At 49.0% G+C, this 17,985-nt stretch overlaps 2 protein-coding genes and 1 non-coding gene across 5 annotated transcripts in view; 2 read left to right on the top strand and 1 right to left on the bottom strand.

Moving 5' to 3' along the window:
• Positions 1 to 15,032, bottom strand: part of FAM83A (family with sequence similarity 83 member A) — a 28,954-nt gene extending 13,922 nt beyond the window's left edge. For 2 of the 3 annotated variants that reach the window (XM_063726469.1, XM_024251121.3), the window contains exons 1-3: positions 14,361 to 15,032; positions 4,686 to 4,853; positions 2,533 to 2,657 (exon numbers count right to left, since the gene is read on the bottom strand). In XM_063726469.1, the coding sequence (XP_063582539.1) occupies positions 2,533 to 2,657; positions 4,686 to 4,853; positions 14,361 to 14,840 (773 nt within the window). In that variant the 5' untranslated portion in view covers positions 14,841 to 15,032. The remainder of the gene's footprint in view (positions 1 to 2,532; positions 2,658 to 4,685; positions 4,854 to 14,360) is intronic. The other variant, XM_009244067.4, reaches the window with a different exon arrangement.
• Positions 14,909 to 16,756, top strand: LOC134761874 (uncharacterized). The gene is made up of 2 exons (XM_063726470.1): positions 14,909 to 15,170; positions 15,542 to 16,756. Exons 1-2 carry the CDS (start codon positions 15,015 to 15,017, stop codon positions 15,752 to 15,754), a joined length of 369 nt encoding a protein of 122 aa, XP_063582540.1. The 5' UTR covers positions 14,909 to 15,014; the 3' UTR covers positions 15,755 to 16,756.
• A 409-nt stretch (positions 16,757 to 17,165) lies between these two features.
• Positions 17,166 to 17,381, top strand: LOC112134848 (small nucleolar RNA U3). The gene has a single exon (XR_002916189.2). It is a non-coding gene; the product is annotated as a small nucleolar RNA U3 (small nucleolar RNA).
• The last annotated feature ends 604 nt before the right edge of the window (positions 17,382 to 17,985 follow it).

The raw sequence follows: 17,985 nt of genomic DNA, 5'->3' as shown, positions 1-17,985 counted from the left end.
ATGTCGAAAAACAGTGCACGAAGGTCCTTGTTGTATTTGGGAAGAGAGGAAAATTATTACACAATTTTGGACTTTGTTTGGAAAATGTGTAAAGTATTTTAAAAACTGAAGGAGTCCCATTAAAAGAAAAGAGTAAAAATATAAATTATTAAGCTTTGTAGCAAGCAGAGAAAAAAAAAGGAGCTATCTAAAAAAGAAGTAATATGAAAACCTCTCCATTCAACTGCAAACACGAAAGGGGAAAAGCAAAGCAAAGTCAAAATATAAATATTAGAAATAAATCCAAATAGATCAGCAATCACAATAACTAAGTGGATTATACCTATTAAAAGACAGAGATGTTAAAATTATACTTTTAAAAACTTTAATGAGGCTGGGAGCGGTGGCTCATGCCTGTAATCCCTGCACTTCGGGAGGCTGAGGTGGGTGGGTCATCTGAGGTCAGTAGTTCGAGACCAGTCTGGCCATCATGGCAAAACCCCATTTTTACTAAAAATGCAAAACTTAGCCTAGCGTGGTGGCAGGCGCCTGTAATCCCAGCTACAAGGGAGGCTGAGGCAGGAGAATCACTTGAACCCGGGAGGCGGAGGTTGCAGTGAACTGGGATCGCACTACTGCACTCCAGCCTGAGTGACAGAGCGAGACTCCATCTCAAAAAAACAAAAATTAACGATATGCTGTTCACAAAAGACACACTTAAAATCTATCAGCAAGTTTGAAAATAATGGGATGGAGAGACAGTTATACTCTGTGCTGTAGACTGAATGTCTGTTTCTGCTCCAGATTCATATTTGAAATCCTAATACCCAATGTGATGCTATTAGCGTGTAGGGCCTTTGGGGCATGATTAGGTCATGAAGGTAGAACTTTCAGGAAAGGGTTAGTGCCCTTGCAGAAGAGGCCCCAGTGAGCTCCCTCACCTTTTTTTACCGTGAAGGGATAAAGATACACTTTCACTGTGTCACACAGTGAAAAGACAGCAGTCTATGAGACAGAAGGTGGGCCTTCCCCAGGCACTGAATCTGCCAACACCTTGATCTAGGATTTCCCAGCCTTCAGGACTGTGAGTAATGGGTTTCCATTGTTTATAAGCTACCCAGTCTATGGGATGTTATTATAGCAGCCCAAATGGACTAAGACACTGTACAAATATAAGCCCAAGGAAGACTGGAGGTAGCAATGTTAATATCATTAAAAGTGGAATTTCAGCTAAACGGCACTAATAAGGCTAAAGAAAGATAGCACATTTTAAATGTAAGGGTTTTCCCCCCCGCCCCCTTTCTCTCTTTCCCTTTATGCTCATTTGTCTCTGGCTAGAGATTTGCCAGTTGGCTTCACCTAGCTTTGGAACAGCATTGCGGGCTCCTGCTCCCTGGGGAAAGAGTGCATCCTTAACACCCCCTGGAAGCCTGCCTTCCACTCCCAGCTTATCCCAATGTTTGTGCTCATATTTCGCTGGTCACTGCTATGTGTTTGCAGCAGAGGAAGTAAGGTAAGATGCAACCAGTTGCCCCCTCTGCACTCTGTCACACTCATCACCTTCCTAAACAAAATGTTCCCAAACGACCTTCGGCTGTTCCTCCCTTCCTCAATTGCTCTCTCATTTCATTCCTCCCACAAAACCCACCATCAAATCCACTTCCCTGGTGCTGCCACTGAGAACATTTCAAAGCATATCTTTTAAGCTCTGAAGTCAAGTTTCAAAGACAGACCCAGGCTAGGTAGCATTGTTAGAATAAATGGGTGGTCAGTCATTTGGATGTAGGTGTCTATGTGTGAGGGTCTAAATACAAACTGAGGCCGGGCGCAGGGGCTCATGCCTATAATCCCAACACTTTCGGAGGCTGAGGCTGATGGATTGCTTGAGCAAATAATAAAAATTTAAAAAATAAAATGGGGCTGGGTGCAGTGGCTCATGCCTGTAATCTCAGCACTTTGGGAGGCCACATGGGTGGATCACCTGAGGTCAGGAGTTTGACACCAGCCTGGCCAACATGATGAAACCCTGTCTCTACTAAATATACAAAAATTCGCTGGGTGTGGTGGCGGGTGCCTGCAATCCCAGCTACTTGGGGGGCTGAGGGAGGAGAATCGCTTGAATCCTGGAGGTGGAGGTTGCAATGAGCTGTGATTGCACCATTGCACTCCAGCCTGGGTGACAGGGCAAGACTCCATCTCAAAAAAAAAAAAAAAAAAAAAGCAATGGGATGTGCACACACACAACTAAACAAATTGCATCAATTTTTAATTACATCTAAGATATCCGAGGAGGGAAAACAAGAGGATTCTATGTCCTATTGCAATATCAAGGGAAACAGAGGCACCTGGAAATACCTCTCTACCTGGAATTCTTGCCAGAAAGGGCCCACATTTCCTGCCTCTCGCCCCATCTATGTGATGTAGCTCCAGCTCCGGGCAGAGGGAGACCTTCTGGAGCTGCTCCCAGTGTGTCTGAGCAGCGGGAGCTGGTCTGCACCTCGCTCAGCCCTTGTCCTCCATGAATCCTTGACAGGAGATGAATCTAGGGCTCACCTGTAAGATCCAGACAGGACGAATCTCCAGTCCGAGATGATGAACTTCTCCCGGATTTGGCCAGCGAATTTCCTGCCTGACTTGGCACAGTACACCTCTCCTTCCACACTCCGGATGGAAATGTTCTGTTGAAGGGAAAGTCAAGGTGTCACTTCTTAATTCTGTTTATAGAGATACATTTGGGCTTTAGGCTGGATGTTTGTGTTCCCCTTGCCCGCATTCTGTGTTGAAACCTAATCCCCAGGGTGATGGTACTAGAAGGCGGGGCCCTTGGGAGGAGATTAGGTCATGAAGGTGGAGCACTCATGAATGGGAGGAATGCCTTATAAAGGAGGCGTAGAGAGCTGCCTCACTCCTTCTGCCATGTGAGGACACAGCAAGAAGACAGCCATTTATAAGCCGGGAAGTGGCCTTCACCAGACGCTGAATCTGCCAGAATGTTGATCCTGGAGTTCCCAGCCTCTAGAACCATGAGGAATAAATTTCTGTTGTTATAAGCCACCAGTCTATGGAATTCTGTTATAGCAGCTGTGACGAACTAAGACAATTTGTGTAGGAAAATGTCTGGTAGAATGTTTCATCAAGATGGAAATGTGGGATTCTGGACCATATTAATATTTCCCTTGAGCTGAATTGTCTAAATTGTCTTCATTGTCCTGGCATTAGCTGGCAACAACAAAAAAAGGAAGGTGGTAGAATTCAAATAAGGCAGCAAATAAAAGAAAAGCAAGGGCCTAATGCCTATGGAGCCCCGAGTCTAGGCCCCCATGAGCCACAGGTGGCCTGGCAGTTACTTGGAGGCAAGCCCAGCCCTGCCCTTTAAGTGGCTTCACCTGAGTCCCTGACCCCAAGCTGTTCAGAGGGAAGGCTCGGTGCAGCCAGAGGAGGTGGCTTTGGGAGGTAGCAATAGACCCCGTATTGTCTTAAGCAAAGGTGAGTCTGTAACCCTACCATGGCTCTATTTATCCCTTGTCTTCCCTGTAGCACCTGCTGCCCTAGGGCTGGAAGGCTGGAGAAATGGAAGAGCAGGTAAAGTGTGGGAGTCTCAAGGTTAAGGCTGAGGGAGGTGGAATACTGTCTGGTTCCTCAAAAGACTGCTGGTAGCTCAGCAGCTTCTGGGAAGCGCAGTCCTGCCTCCAGCCGCTTCCCCCGGGCTTCTCCGTAGCTCTGTGAGATCTCGAGAGGAGGGACACCATTGTCCTATGGTGAGCAGAGTACTGTCAGGTGTGGCCAGCATAGGCCGTGAAAGCAAGGCCAGTTCTGATGCTCCTGACCTGTTTCAATGGCCTCATGCCAAGGAGGTGTGATCCACGTCATGCCAGACAGACCAGCAGCCAGAAGTCCCAAGGCCTGTGGCAGCAGGAGGCATCACTGAACTCAGCTGCATCCGTGCAGAAGGGAAGGGAGGGAGGGAGGAGGCTTCATTCTTATCTGGGAGGTTCTCCCAGAGGACAGAACCTCTCTTGCCTGAGTTAGAGGAGACTGATCAAAAGAACTTTGAGGGCCACCCATCAGCTGTTCAGCCGGGCCTACTCATGAAAGCTATGGGTGGTGTTCACATTTGAATTAGTTGTCCTCAAATTTGTGTGATGAATCGAACCCTTATCTCTCAGTTTCTTTTCTCTTTGCCAGGAGAGGGAAGTACGGGGTTCAGTTAAGTCCAAGAGGATCAATGTCTTGTTGGGGCCAGGGAGTTCTGAACATGCACCCACAGACCCTGGAGGTTGCCTGCCCTGTGAGATGCAACCCCTGGGCTTCCCCAGCTGAGAGGGGAACAGAAGTACATGGCAGAGATGCTGCTCACCAGATACCCATGACCCTTTACATTTCCCAGCATCTGTGCATCTGGGTAAAGTCAATGGGTTATAAGAGAAAGTGATGAAAATCTCCAGGTCAGATCCTGGAAACATCCTGCAGAGTCCTCCAGCCTTCTCTTTCCCTGTCATGGCTATCTTAGAGGCCGTGTATTTCTCATGATGTAGCTACAATATGGAGGAGGGCCATCTGACCTACATAGGAGTTTTTCTGAGCAAGAAATGAACCTTTATTGTGTTAAGCTATTAACACAAGATGGGGGACATTTGTTACTACTGCATAGACTATCCTATCTGGACTAATATGAGTACCCTTAGGACTCTCATCAGGGCCCCTACCTTGAGGTGACTGTCAGAGATCTGGATTTTGTCACACATCTCCTGGAAGAGCTTCACACCTCCCTGGTCCAGGAGCACACAAACGAACACCCCACGCTTGTTGGCTGCCTCTAGAATGTCACAGAAGATCTCCACATCCGTGAACACATCCATCAGGATGACCAGGACCTGGGCCAGGGCAGAGGGCTCAGTTACCAGAAAAGTCAGGGCCAGCTGCTAACTGGTTTCACCCAAACTGCCTGAGTCCCAGTGGGCCTGGGAGAGCTGTTCCCATTGGGCCAGAGGGGAGAGGATAGGGGTAGAGTGGGTCTGACTGGGCAGGATTAATGGAAGGAAAAGGAAGAACTGGAGTGGAGGGCCCTGCGCCTGTCCTGATACCATCTCTCCAGCCCTACCACCTATCTGTTGGCCCCTATGCCCATTGTGGGAGTGGGGAGTGCAGAGGAGGAAGGGAAAAGGCTAGAAAGAGAAGGAGAGCAGAGAAGAACAAGAAGAAGCATCTCAACAGGTTCTAGGAGAGGAATAAAGTTAAGGTTATGGATTCTCAGTCACTTGGAGCTAGAGGGCACACTATGGCCACTGATTTTCAAATGCTGTTAAGCCGTGGAATCCTATCCTCAAACAAAATCCCATGTGGAGGCACCATATATAAACGCCTAGAACAAGCTGCTGCCCGTGGGATGGAGAAGGGAGTCACGCTCTACCCACAGCTACTGCATCATCTGTCACAGTAGGAACTAGGGAGGGGAGTTCTAGACATCCAGCGAGCAGGAGAGACATCTGTGTTCCTCCTGCCAAGCATTCATTCCCCCTTCTTCTGTCAACAGCATCCCAATCTGACTTCAAGGAATTGCCTCTCCTCCACAATCAATGTGGTTTGGATGGGTCTATTGCCATTCCTTTATTGGATATGGGGACGCCACATGACCAGGACTAGACCAATGGGAGCATGGCATCCCCTGTTGGCCACAGGCATTGGTCCAGAGGTGGTCACATGATCTAAGTTATTCTAATAAGAGTCAGCCCAGGACTTTAGCTGGGACTCCTGGGAAAAGGAGGTGTTCTTTCTACAAGGTTGCTTAGTTGGTATTTTATAAGCAATGGCTGCTGGCAACCATTTTTGCTACCTCTTGGGGAGAGCCTGCCTGACAAAGAAGCCATCCCTGGAGAAAGCAGCCAGGAGGTGGAGACAGAGTCCCAGCAGTGTCATTTGGACTCCTGGTTCCAGCCATGCCTGAGACCAGTGCCACCCTTGACTTTTCCGCTGTGGATGTCAATGAATGTTTCTCTTCTTCTTAAGCTTGTTTGGGTTTACTCTCTATCACCCAATCGTGAGTCCTTTCTAATACCTTAATTGTGATATATTAACAAGCAGCTTATTAGGCAGTCATTAAAAATGTTAATTATTGCCAGGCGCGGTGGCTCACGCCTGCAATCCCAACACTTTGGGAGGCCGAGGCGGGCGGATCATTTGAGGTCTGGAGTTCAAGACCAGCCTGACCAGCGTGGTGAAACCGTGTCTCTACTAAAAATACAAAAAAAAAAAAAAAAAAAATTAGCTGGGCTGGTAGTGCACGCCTATAGTCCCAGCTACTGGGGAGGCTGAGGCAAGAGAATAGCTTGAATCCAGGAGGCAGAGGTTGCAGTGAGCCAAGATCGCACCAGTGCACTCCAGCCTGGGTGACAGAAAGAGACTCTGTCTCAAAATAAATAAATAAGTAAATAAATAAAAATGTAAAATGTTAATTTTTTCTTTCTTTCTTTCTCTCTCTCTCTTTCTTTCTTTCCTTCTTTCTTTCTTTTTTTTCTTCCTCTCTCTCTCTCTTTTTTTTTTTTTCTGTAGACATGGGGTTTCACCATGTTGCCCAGGCTGGTCTCGAACTCTTGGGCTTAAGCAATCCTTAAGCCTCAGCCTGCCAAAGTGCTGGGATTACAGGAGTGAGCCACCCCACCTGCTCCATTATAATCTTATGGGAGCACTGTCATAGATGTGGTCTGTCACTAACCAAAATGTCATTATTCCATGCGTGATTGTAGATAAGCCCAAAGAAAAAACTAGCAGTCATGTTAGGATGGGGGATGTGAACCCAGAAAATGAAACAGGTCTCAGTTAATTTAAAAAGTTTATTTTGCCAAGGTTAAGGACATGCCCGAGGAAGTCCTGATGACATGTGCCCAAGGTTGTATAAATGTATACAATGATTTTATACATTTTAGGGGGACATGAGACATCAATTAATAGATGTAAGAAGTACTTTGGTTCAGTCTGGAAAGGTGGGACAAGTGGAAGCAAAGGCAGGAAGACTCAAAGCCAGGAGGGAGCTTCCAGGTCACAGATAGGTGAGACACAAACTGTTGGAATCTTTTGAGTTTCTGATTAGCCGATTAGCCTTTCCATAGGAGGCATCAGATATGCATCTATCTCAGTGAGCAGAGGGGTGACTTTGAGTAGAATGGGAGGCAGGTTTGCCTTAAGCAGTTTCCAGCTTGAGTTTTTCTTAGTGATTTTGGGGGCCCAAGATATTTTCCTTTCACAGGGAATACGGCCATTCACTTTCTTCAAGATTACCTGTAATAATAAGATTCCACTATCTTTCTAATCATTGCAATATATATATATATATATATATATATATTTTCTTTTTTTTTTTGAGATGGAGTCTTGCTCTTTCGCCCAGGCCGGACTGCAGTGGTGCTATCTCGGCTCACTGCAAGCTCCACCTCCCGGGTTCATGCCATTCTCCTGCCTCAACCTCCCGAGTAGCTGGGACTACAGGCACCTGCCACCGCGCCCAGCTAATTTTTTGTGTTTTTAGTAGAGACGGGGTTTCACAGTATTAGCCAGGATGGTCTCCATCTCCTGACCTTGTGATCCGCCCGCCTCGGCCTCCCAAAGTGCTGACATTACAGGCGTGAGCCACTGCGCCCGGCCCATTGCAATATATTTTTTAAAACCACCGCCATCTGGGAAGTAGCCAAGGAAAGAGAGTTGTCTCACTGGCAGGCCAAACTGATGGCTGGTATCCACTTGGAATCAACTTTCTGCGATGTGGATGGATAGCTTGACAGGGGAGGGAACTCCTCAGAAATTGCTCACCCTGGGCAGGAAATCGGAAAAGATGTTCTAATAATGAGGCTGTGATCATTAGAACCACGGCCCTGTAATCACACAATTAATTGTCTTGCACACATTTAGCCTTATGGCACTGAAAGCAGCTTAGGCTTTCCCTGTTTGCTGAAAGATAAATGCCTCCTCTTCCAAGGTATTGACAAAAGAAACAATTCCCTCCCTCCCTGATAGGTCAGTAAGTACTTCCAATTCTGTACCAATGAACCATCATTTTCCTGAGACAGGGCTGGTGAGCTGGTGATTGAACAGAGACAGGGGCGGGTTTGGAAATAACCCAGCATCTTGAATTAAAGGATGCTTGGAAATACAGGCTCACCCTGTCTAGGGTTATCTTGTTTGCTTCCTGTTGGGATTGTCTTCCAGCTGGATTAATTTGAAGCCAGTAACTGGTTTGGACCACTGTTCTTCCTAAGAAGGTATAGTGGGTTGAAGGCCAGGCACGGTGGCTTATGCCTGTAATCCCAGCACATTGGGAGGCCGAGGCTGGTGTATTGCTTGAGGCCAAGAGTTCGAAACCAACCTGGGCGAAACGCCATCTCTACTAAAAATACAAAATCAATTCAGTGTGGTGGCACACACCTGTAATCCTGGCTACTTGGGGTGCTGGGGCAGGAGAATCGCTTGAACCTGGGAGGCAGAGGTTGCAGTGAGCCGACATCGCACCACTGCACTCCAGCCTGGGTGACAGAGTGAGACCCTGTTTCAAAAAAAAAAAAAAAAAAGAAAGAAAGAAAAAAAAGAAAAAGAAGGTATAGTGCATTGAATGGTGTCTCCTCAAAAGATACGTCCAACCCTAACCACCAGAACTGTGCACCTTACCTCATTTGGAAAAAGCTTCTTTGCAGATGTAATTCAGTAAAGGATCTCAAGATGATCATCCTGAGTTATCTGGTGGGCTCTAAATCCGATGATACGTGTCCTTATGAGAGATATCAGAAGAGAAGCACCGGGAGAGGAGGAGAAAGCCGTGTGAAGCCTAAAGCAGAGATTGGAGCGATGTGGCCATGAACCAGGAATGCTTGGAGCTACCAGAAGTTGGGAGAGGCAGAGAAGAACCCTCTCCTCGGGACTTCATAGTGGGCTCAGCCCAGTGACACCTGGATTTCTGACTTTTGGCCACCAGAACTGTGAGGGAATAAATTTCTGTAGTTTTAAGCCACAAAATGTGTGGTAATTTGTTATGGCAGCCATAGAAAGCTAAGACAAAGGGTAGCACATAACCCAGAGAAAAAGCCTTCTGTCTGGAGTTAGGGAACTTTGACGCTCGTCCTGATGCTGCTGGGAATTAGCCTTCAAACAAGTCAATACCTCTCCTATACCTATAAAACACTGCACAATAATAGCACGTTAGCTATCAGAAAAGATGGGTCTAACCATAAACCCAGATAATGTAAATTATAGTACTATAAAATAAAGGTGATTACATTAGTATATGTTTAAAATATGACTGTTGGTTTTATACACATTGTTCATGAGAAAGTGTGGGTAATGTTAGAATAGCAGAATGCAAGAGTGTTGTTCTAAGCCAGGTTATGGAAGAGGGTTAAAATTAGTGCCCAGGCTGGGTATGGTGGCATGTGTCTGTAGTCTCAAGAGGCTGAGACAAGAGAATTGCTTGAGCCCAGGAGTTCGAGTCTAGCCTGGGCAACATAGTGAGACCCAGTATCTAAAAAAACAAACAAAAAACCTAGTGCTACTCCTCTATGGGTATAAGCAAAGAAACAGGATATAGAAGGCTGTGTCTTGTAAGGCCACTCAGAGGGGCCAGCACAGCAGGGAGGGGTTGCCGAGAGGGAGAAGGACACATTCGCCATGACACCTGGCTGAAGAAAGAGGGTCTGGAAGCAGAGCCTGGCATGCCGGTTCCAGGAGTCCCGAGCTCCAGTGAGAGGAGGCGCCCAGCCAGGGGATGCTGTCTGCTGGACCACAGCACTCTCAGGGCTACCCTGTGGGGACCTCACATCCTGGCTGAGAATTCCTTGCTCCTTGCCAGGCGGATGTGAGTTTCTCAGGGGCTGGAAATCCTCAGGGGAAATGAGATTTGGGTCCTGTTGGGGCTGCCATCCATGTTGGGCACAGTTGTTGGGGCACTCAGCACCCCACCTCCACTCTATTTTCCTCTTTCTTTTTCTCTCCTATGTTTTGGTGCTGTTTCTGAGCTTGCTTTTGAGGGATGAGTAATAACAACAGCAACTTTCTGTTGAGCACCTTCTATCAGCCCTGTGTCCACCTGAGATGCATTTTACCACACGATGGCCTGGTTTCCAAATGAGGAGCAGAGGTACAGGTCACCTTCCGACACCTCCGGGCTAGAATGCAGAGGTGGCCCGGACCCCCACCACAGTCCATGCCTCGGACTTTCTGCTTCAGGACTAAGGGAAGGACTGATGTCCATCTGTCTGCCTATTTGTCTGTCTGTTTCCATAAGATACAGCCTGAGGGAGGGAGGTAGAAAGGAGGATATTATAGAAAAAGAGCAATAGGCCTGGTGCAGTGGCTCACGCCTGTAATCCCAGCACTTTGGGAGGCCGAGGTGGGCGGATCACTTGAGGTCAGGAGTTCGAGACCAGCCTGGCCAACAAGGTGAAACCCCAACTCTACTAAAAAAAAAAAAAAATACAAAAGTTAGGTGGGCGTGGTGGCACGTGCCTGTAATTCCAGCTACTTGGGAGGTTGAGGCACAAGAATTGCTTGAATCTGGGAGGCAGAGGTTGCAGTGAGCTGAGATCGCGCCACTGCACTCCAGCCTGGGCGACAGAGCGAGACTCAGTCTCAGAAAACAAAAAACAAAAAACAATAAAAATAAAATAAAAGAGCAATAATTCCAGCCCCCAGTTTCCCTGCCAGGAGCATCATCCCACCTCGTCCCCACTTCACTTTCTCCACTGGCCCGGCTTGCCTGAAAAACTCCCTGTCCATTTGGTGTCAGGACCCCCTTCCACTCTGAAAAATTATTGGTGATCTCAAAGAGCTTTTGTTCGTGTGGGTTATAGCTATTGGCGTTTGCCATATTGGAAACTAAAACTGAATAGTTTTTGAAATAGTTCTTTATTATTAATAGTTATTTTAAAATATCAATAATAAGCCCATTGTATGTTAACATAAAATAACAATTTTAATGAAAAAGAAATGTACAGACATCTGCCACCACACTGAGCTAATTTTTGTATTTTTAGTAGGGATGGGGTTTCACCATCTTGGCCAGGCTGGTCTTGAACTCCTGACCTCAGATGATCCGCCTGCCTCGGCCTCCCAAAGTGCTGAGATTACAGGTGAGAGCCACCGCGCCCAGCCTGGAATAAAGAAATTTGGGCATGAAGGGAAGGAAGGAGAATTCCTGCTTCTAGAGCAGAAACTGCTCCAGGAAACACCTCTCATGCTGGGTCTCTCAGTTTGTCCCCTTCTGGCTCCGCTCGGGGGCTGAGGCTTAGGAAAGGGAGAATTCAAATCTATTTCCCCACTCTCTCCTATTCTTCTCCCCACCTACTTCCAAGGACAGCCTAGGCTGAGGCTCCAGCTCCCCAGCTGTGTCTGTGGGAACTGGCTGTCCCTGAGTCCCTGCACGTGGGGGTGTGTGTATGTGCATTTGTGTGCATTCGTGTGTGTGTGTATGTGTGTGCATATATGTGTGTGTGTGTGTGACAGGGACATCACAAACCCTGCCTTCCACTCTTAAAAATTATTGGTGATCTCAAAGAGCTTTTGTTCATGTGGATTATAGCTATTTATGTTTGCCATATTAGAAACTATAACTGGCCAGGCGCGGTGGCTCATGCCTGTAATCCCAGCACTTTGGGAGGCCGAGGTGGGTGGATCATGAGGTCAGGAGCTCAAGATCAGCCTGGCCAACATGGTGAAACCCTGTCTCTACTAAAAATACAAAAATTAGCCGCGTGTGGTGGTGCATGCCTGTAATCCCAGCTACTTGGGAGGCTGAGGCAGGAGAATCACTTGAACCTTGGGGGCAGAGGTTGTAGTGAGCCAAGATCGAGCCACTGCACTCCAGCCTGGGCAACAGAGTGAGACTCTGTCTCAAAAAAAGACATTAAAACTGTGAATTGTTTGAAATAGTTCTTTATTATTAATAGAGTGCCTATTAACCAATAATTATAACCAATTAATTATTATTGGGTGCCTGGCAGACACCCAAACGGGTGAACCCCTGAGGGTCCCAGGACAACAGGGAATGGTGGGGACTGTGGCAAAGGGGACCCACCCAACGAAGTAGCCAAACTCCACGCCAGCAGAGCCCACTTGCTAAGAGGAGCTGGAAGTTCTTACTTTCAGGTGAAATCTTCAGATTTTTAAGTGTTGTCCTAAGTTCATAACACGCTATGTTGGTCCAAAGGACATGAGCGGTCTCAGGGTCCTGGAGGTGGATGCAGAAGCCTCACTGGGTGTGGAGTGGGGAGGAGAGGGACTCAGCCAGGGGACTGTGTTTTACAAGCCCTAAGCAGGCTTCCTTCCAGGGATCCTCCCTCACCCTTTGAGCAGCTACGATTGACAATTTCCCCCAACAGCATTGGTCCCCACCCCTTGGGAGAGCACTGAACTTCATGCGGAAAGACCAGAACTGGCACACACAGGAATAGGCCTTTGGAGCCTGGAGGGACTTTAGTCCGGCATAGGAGCTGAGCCCTAAGGAGTCCAGGGACTTGCCTGAGGGGGTGCAGCCAGCGCAGGGCCACAAGGCAGCGTGGGCACTCCTGGCCGCCTGCCTGGACGCATCCTCTAATGCTGCCCTGCCACAGAAACATGAAATACTGCTCCAAGCAGCCCAGCCACACTAAAAGCCAACGCCCCACCTGTTGTTACCTTCGACTAAATTTTCCAGAACTCCACTCCCTCCCTCCTCCTCCACACATGGCCTCTTCACCCTTGGATGCTTTTTCTGGAAGCTTAAGATTTCACACGGTATTGAACTTGGGAGGGAATTCAGTTATGAGACTGGGACCCTAGCAAAAAACCAACCCAAACATCAGCATGGTCTTTTATGACTTCTTCTAAGTGTAACAAAATAAGTAGTTTGAATGAGAGAGAGGGAGAGAGGGAGACAGAGAGGATTTTACAGATGATGAGTGTTTTTCCTTGGGGTCCATTCTCTCCTGCCTGTCTGCAGCACAGGAGCGAGGGGTGGGCACCCACAGCCTGGCACTGGAGTCATTTTGTGCACCTGCGGTAGAACAAGACCCCTGAGCTCAAGTCCCTTCATTCGTCTCTGGCTGACAGCAGGATGTCACTTGAGGCTGGAGATCTTGGGGCATTGGGAGAACTCCTGATCCAGCTCTTACAGTGCCTGAAATCCTACCAGCCCAGCTCTGGGCTTGAAGGTTTTTTTCTCTTCTAAAGATACTTCTCAAAGTGTGAATATTCTGGGGAGAGAGAAACCCCCTCTGCTGCCTACCCCATCTTCTGCCTGGCCACTGGCTGGACTCAAGAGCCACAAGATCATTTGTGGGCAGACAGGTCTTAGCAGAGTCTGAGAGGAGAAGGGGCAAAGGTGAGCCCAGCGGAGTGGTCCCGTTACATTTGGAAGCGCAGAGGTGGGCACCTAACACAGCCTGGGGAATTTAGGAAAGGTTTTCTGGGGAAGAGGCTTTCATGCTGGGTCCTGAAGCAGGAGTAGGTGTGTATCAAATGAAAAGCAAGGAAGGCAAGCGGGGCCAGGCAGAGGGAACAGCACACGCAAAGGCCCAAAGACAAGCTCTACAGGGCACTTGGTATGGAGCAGGAGGAGGTGGAAGCCATGCTAAGGAGTTTGTTCTTCCCTTTATGGGCAACTGGGAGCTACTGAAGGCTCTAAGCAGGGAAAAGACCAAATTAGATTTGTAGTACAGAAAAGGTTGCTCTAGCAGGGAAAAGACCAAATTAGATTTGTAGTACAGAAAAGGTTGCTCTAGCAGGGCACTGGGGCTCACACCTGTAATCCCAGCATTTTGGGAGGCTGATGCGGGCAGATCACCTAAGGTCACGAGTTCAAAACCAGCCTGGCCAACATGGTGAAACCTCATCTCTACTAAAAATACAAAAATCAACTGGGCGTGGTGACATGCGCCTGTAATCCCGGCTACTCAAGAGGCTGAAGCAGGAGAATCGCTTGAACCCGGGAGGTGGAGGTTGCAGTGACCCGAGATAGTGCCACTACACTCCAGCTTGGGCAACAGAGCAAGAAGAGCAAGACTCTGTCTCAAAAAAAAAAAAAAAAGAGAAAAGAAAAGAAAAAAGAAAAAAAAAGAAAGAGAGGAAAAGCCGCTTTACTGCAGTATGGAGACTGCGACACTGGGGATCAAAATGGAAGAGGGGGCCAGGCAGGAAGCGATTGCGGGAGTTCCAGTGATAAGTGGTGGTGGCCTGGACCTTGGTTGTGATAGGTGGGATCAGGAGGTCAGTGGTCCAGGGCAAGGCGGACAGCAACGCGCCTCCATCCAAAGCCCCAGTTATCTGGACTCTGACCCTGGGAGCAAAATGCACCCCCCTCCCTGCTCCATCGGCCCCCGATCCTCCCTGCTACGTGGCCACGGAGACAGGGGCTTTGCCATCGGTACCTGGCTAGTCCGGGTGATGCAGCGGCGGACGAGGTCTCTGATGTTGTTGTGCTTGTCAGTCTGGAAGTACACGGTGGCGCTGGATTTTTCCTTCAGGTAGGGCTTCTCAGCTGAGGCCCAGCTGTGCAGTAGGGCCTGCTCGCTGCCCTCTGAGGCCACAGGGAAGTAGGTGCCGGACTGTAGGGAGCTGGAGTCCAGTCCCTTAGGGCCTGCTTCCGCCCCTCCCAGGGTGTCTGGCGGACACGGGGGCTCCCTGGCCTGGGCCTGGATGTACTGGGCCTCCACCGAGGACAAGAAGTCCACCTCGCCTTCCTGGCTGAGCACCCGCCAGTAGGCTTCAGAACCTCCATCCAAGAGGGCGTCCGTGGCCAGCCGGGCACTCTCGTTGTCACTAAAGTCAGCCCTGGCTGGACGGACCCACTGGCTCTTGACATCTTCCAGACGCTTCCGGATTTTGCCCAGGTGCCTTGACCGGCTCATGCTGCCCGTCCGTGGGTGGTGCTGGGGGAGGCTGGCACGTCAGCTCCTTCAGATGTGGGAAGCAAATGGAGCACACCACGGAGGAGTGGGGCTCCTGCAACCCTGGGAGGCCGTCTGCTCCCAGGATCAGTGTGCAGGGCACCTCCAAGAAGTGATTTACTGCTGTCCTGAGCAATGCTTCTCAGAACTCCTCATCTGCAGCCACGGGATTGGCTTATCTCTCAGGGCCACCTGCCCTGCCCTCGGGCCGGCAGGGCTGGCTCAGACACCTCCTTGGCACAGTCAGCCATGGGATATTTCCTCTCCTCCCAGCCGCAGGGGGAGGCGAAGGTGAGCCGGCTTTCCTGCTGGGTTTCACAACTCTCCCTCAGGCCTTTGTTACCAAGCAGGGAGCCTCCCTGGCACCACCAGCCCAGCTGGACGATGGGCCTGAAGGAGGCCTGCCTGCCTCTGCTCCTCTCCTGGGTGCCTCGATTGCCATGCTGTTTCAAAGATAAGAATTTCCCTGTGGGGGGAAAGATGCCATCCCTGAGATGCGCCCCCACTCCGTGTGAGGAGGGAGCTGGACACGGGCCAGGGAGAGCTGTTGACCAGGGGCGCCTCCTCTCCTTGGTTACACCCAATGCCCACCCCTCCCTGCCCTATGAAGGAGCTCCTTTCTCCCATGCCCTTTCAAGTGTTTGTCATTGTCGTGTTTGCAGAGACTGCAAAGAGGTTCCAGTTCTCAGGCCAACGCCTCCTCGCTGGAAGTGGCTGCTTGGAACTGGAGAACCAGCCGAAGCTGCCGGCGGCCCACGAGCCCAGGGGACCAGTCGGTCTTGGCGCTGGAGAGGGAGGAGCAGCACGTGGGTTTGAAATCTATGAACGCTGAGGGGAGTGACCACGTGTTCTTTCCAGATCAGATCGTGGTCTGACAACGGGATGGACTGCCTAAAACCCTGACTCTGTTTGGTTGGGCTCTGCTGGAAACAGGCTCTGAGACTAGGATTTGAGTACAAGTGGTTAATCGGAAGATCATTCTGAGAAGCACAGAGAGAAGTGGGGAAGAGAAACGGGAAGGGAAGAAAGCCAGGCCAGGTGAAGCTGAGGAGCAGGCCACTGTTGTGGACATCTGGGTTCATGGATATCTCTGGGGACATCAGGGAGTTCCAGCCTGTGGGAACCTCTGGGTGATGGTGCCAAATACATCTCAAGGTTTTCCTGCCCAAAGGGTGAGAAAGCTGAGGAGTTTATCTAAGGAGTCCTAGTTATCATTGGCTGAGGGCTGCTCCCGGGGCCAGTTCACCAAGCACAGCCCTGAACCCAGAGAAAGCCTTCGGGCAGTGTCAGGTGCTACAGGCAGAGAGTGCTGTGGGAGTGGTGAGGAGTGAATAAATGAAAGTAAAGAAATGAAAGCAAGGCCCTGACGCTATCTGCTAAGGGACGATACCAAGAAATCAGGATTGTGTGGTCTTCAAAGAGCCAGGACATGGTAAGAACCTGATGTCTCTCAGTGGCATAGCCATTCTTTGGAGAAAAACAGCTACGAACACCTGTAACCCTACTGTCGCTGTGGCCCTTGGCCTCAGCCCAGCAGTACCACAGTATTTTTTAAAGTGTGGTGCGGCTGGGTGCAGTGACTCACGCCTGTAATCCCAGCACTTTGGGAGGCCGAGGCAGGTGGTTCACTTGAGGTCAGAAGTTCAAGACCAGCCTGGCCAACACGGTGAAACACTGTCACTACTAAAAATACAAAAATTAGCCAGGCTTGGTGGCATGCCCCTGTAGTCCCAGCTACTCGGGCAGGAGATCAGGCAGGAGAATCACTTCAACCCAGGAGGCAGAGGCTGCAATGAGCCAAGATCACACCATTGCACTCCATCCTGGGCAACAGAGCAAAACTCTGTCTCAAAAAATAAAATAATAAAATAAAATAAAAGGAATCTCTTCTTTCTCTCTCTCTCTTTTTTTTTTTTTGGAACATCGAAGGAATCCAATTCACAATCTTGAGCAATCCTCTCTTTATTCCATTTTATCTCCTCCCTACAATCCCTGGAGGTCAAAGAGGACAAACCCAATAAACCCTCTCTCCCATTGCCTTTTTGGATCTACGCCTTTTCCCTTCTGCCTTTTGCCAACTCTTGCTTCTGGAGATTGACGTAAGCCCTTTTCTCACATCCTCCTCCCATCTTCCCTCCTCTCCGGTCTGGTCTGTGTCCTCCTCAGGCCATTCTCTGTTCCTGCATCACCCAAGTCCTGTCCCGAGTCTAGTGAGGTAGACCCGGGGGCAGGGCAGTGGTCCATGGATTTGCTGGGCTTCACTCCATGGCTCCGAAGCTGTCCATAGAGACTATACTCTCAGTGATCACTTCCCGAGTTCATTACTAGAGAAGTTTCTCTGAACGGGTAGAGCACTGGGAACCAGGAGGGGGAGGTGAGCGTTTTCTCCTGAGCATGAGGTGGCTTTAGGTATTGCTTCATGGCAATTTGGCAACTGCCATGTGCCATTGAAGATGGTTCTTATCTGCCTCTGGAAGAGGAAGAGGACACAATCTGAGTGGTTCCCATTTATGTTAATTTTTTTTAAGTTGTCAATGGCTCCCCATTGCCTGTTAAACTAAGTACCAAGTCTTGAGCCTATCTGAGAAACTGCACAAAATGGTCCCATATGTTCATTCCAGCCTGGCTTCTCCCATACTTGGCCATCGCTGAGTGCTCACTGCATGCTGGCTGTCTATACTGAGGGAGAAATGGATTATTAGTCCTCATTTCACCAAAGAGGAAACCAAGGCTCAGAAAGATCGAGTTACTTGCCCAAGATCACACAGCTGGTAAATGGCAGACCCCATGTACTTTCCACCATTCCAAGCTTCACTTTTTTCTTTCCCATTCCCCTTCCCTTTCTACTCACAGCACATTACAAATCCTCTTATTGGTTCCTGAATATGCATAGGGGAGAATTTTAAAAGTAGGTGGGTATTCCGGGGTTCTCCTTTCACCTGGATCTAATTCTCTTTCTTGGTTGAATAAATGCTTGAGTGTCTCCCTGAGACAGAGGTGAGTATCCTAGACCTGTAGGGACCATTTTCTCCTTGTCTTCTCACAGAGCAGCTCTTTAAAACAAAACAAAAAAAGGAATCTGAATGAAATGTTTCCCTCTAGAGCC

This window comes from Pongo abelii, chromosome 7 (assembly GCF_028885655.2).
Source record: "Pongo abelii isolate AG06213 chromosome 7, NHGRI_mPonAbe1-v2.0_pri, whole genome shotgun sequence".
Taxonomy (NCBI): Eukaryota; Metazoa; Chordata; class Mammalia; order Primates; family Hominidae; genus Pongo; species Pongo abelii.
The sequence above is the reverse complement of the archived record's forward strand: the minus strand, read 5'-3'. Positions and strand labels throughout refer to the sequence as shown.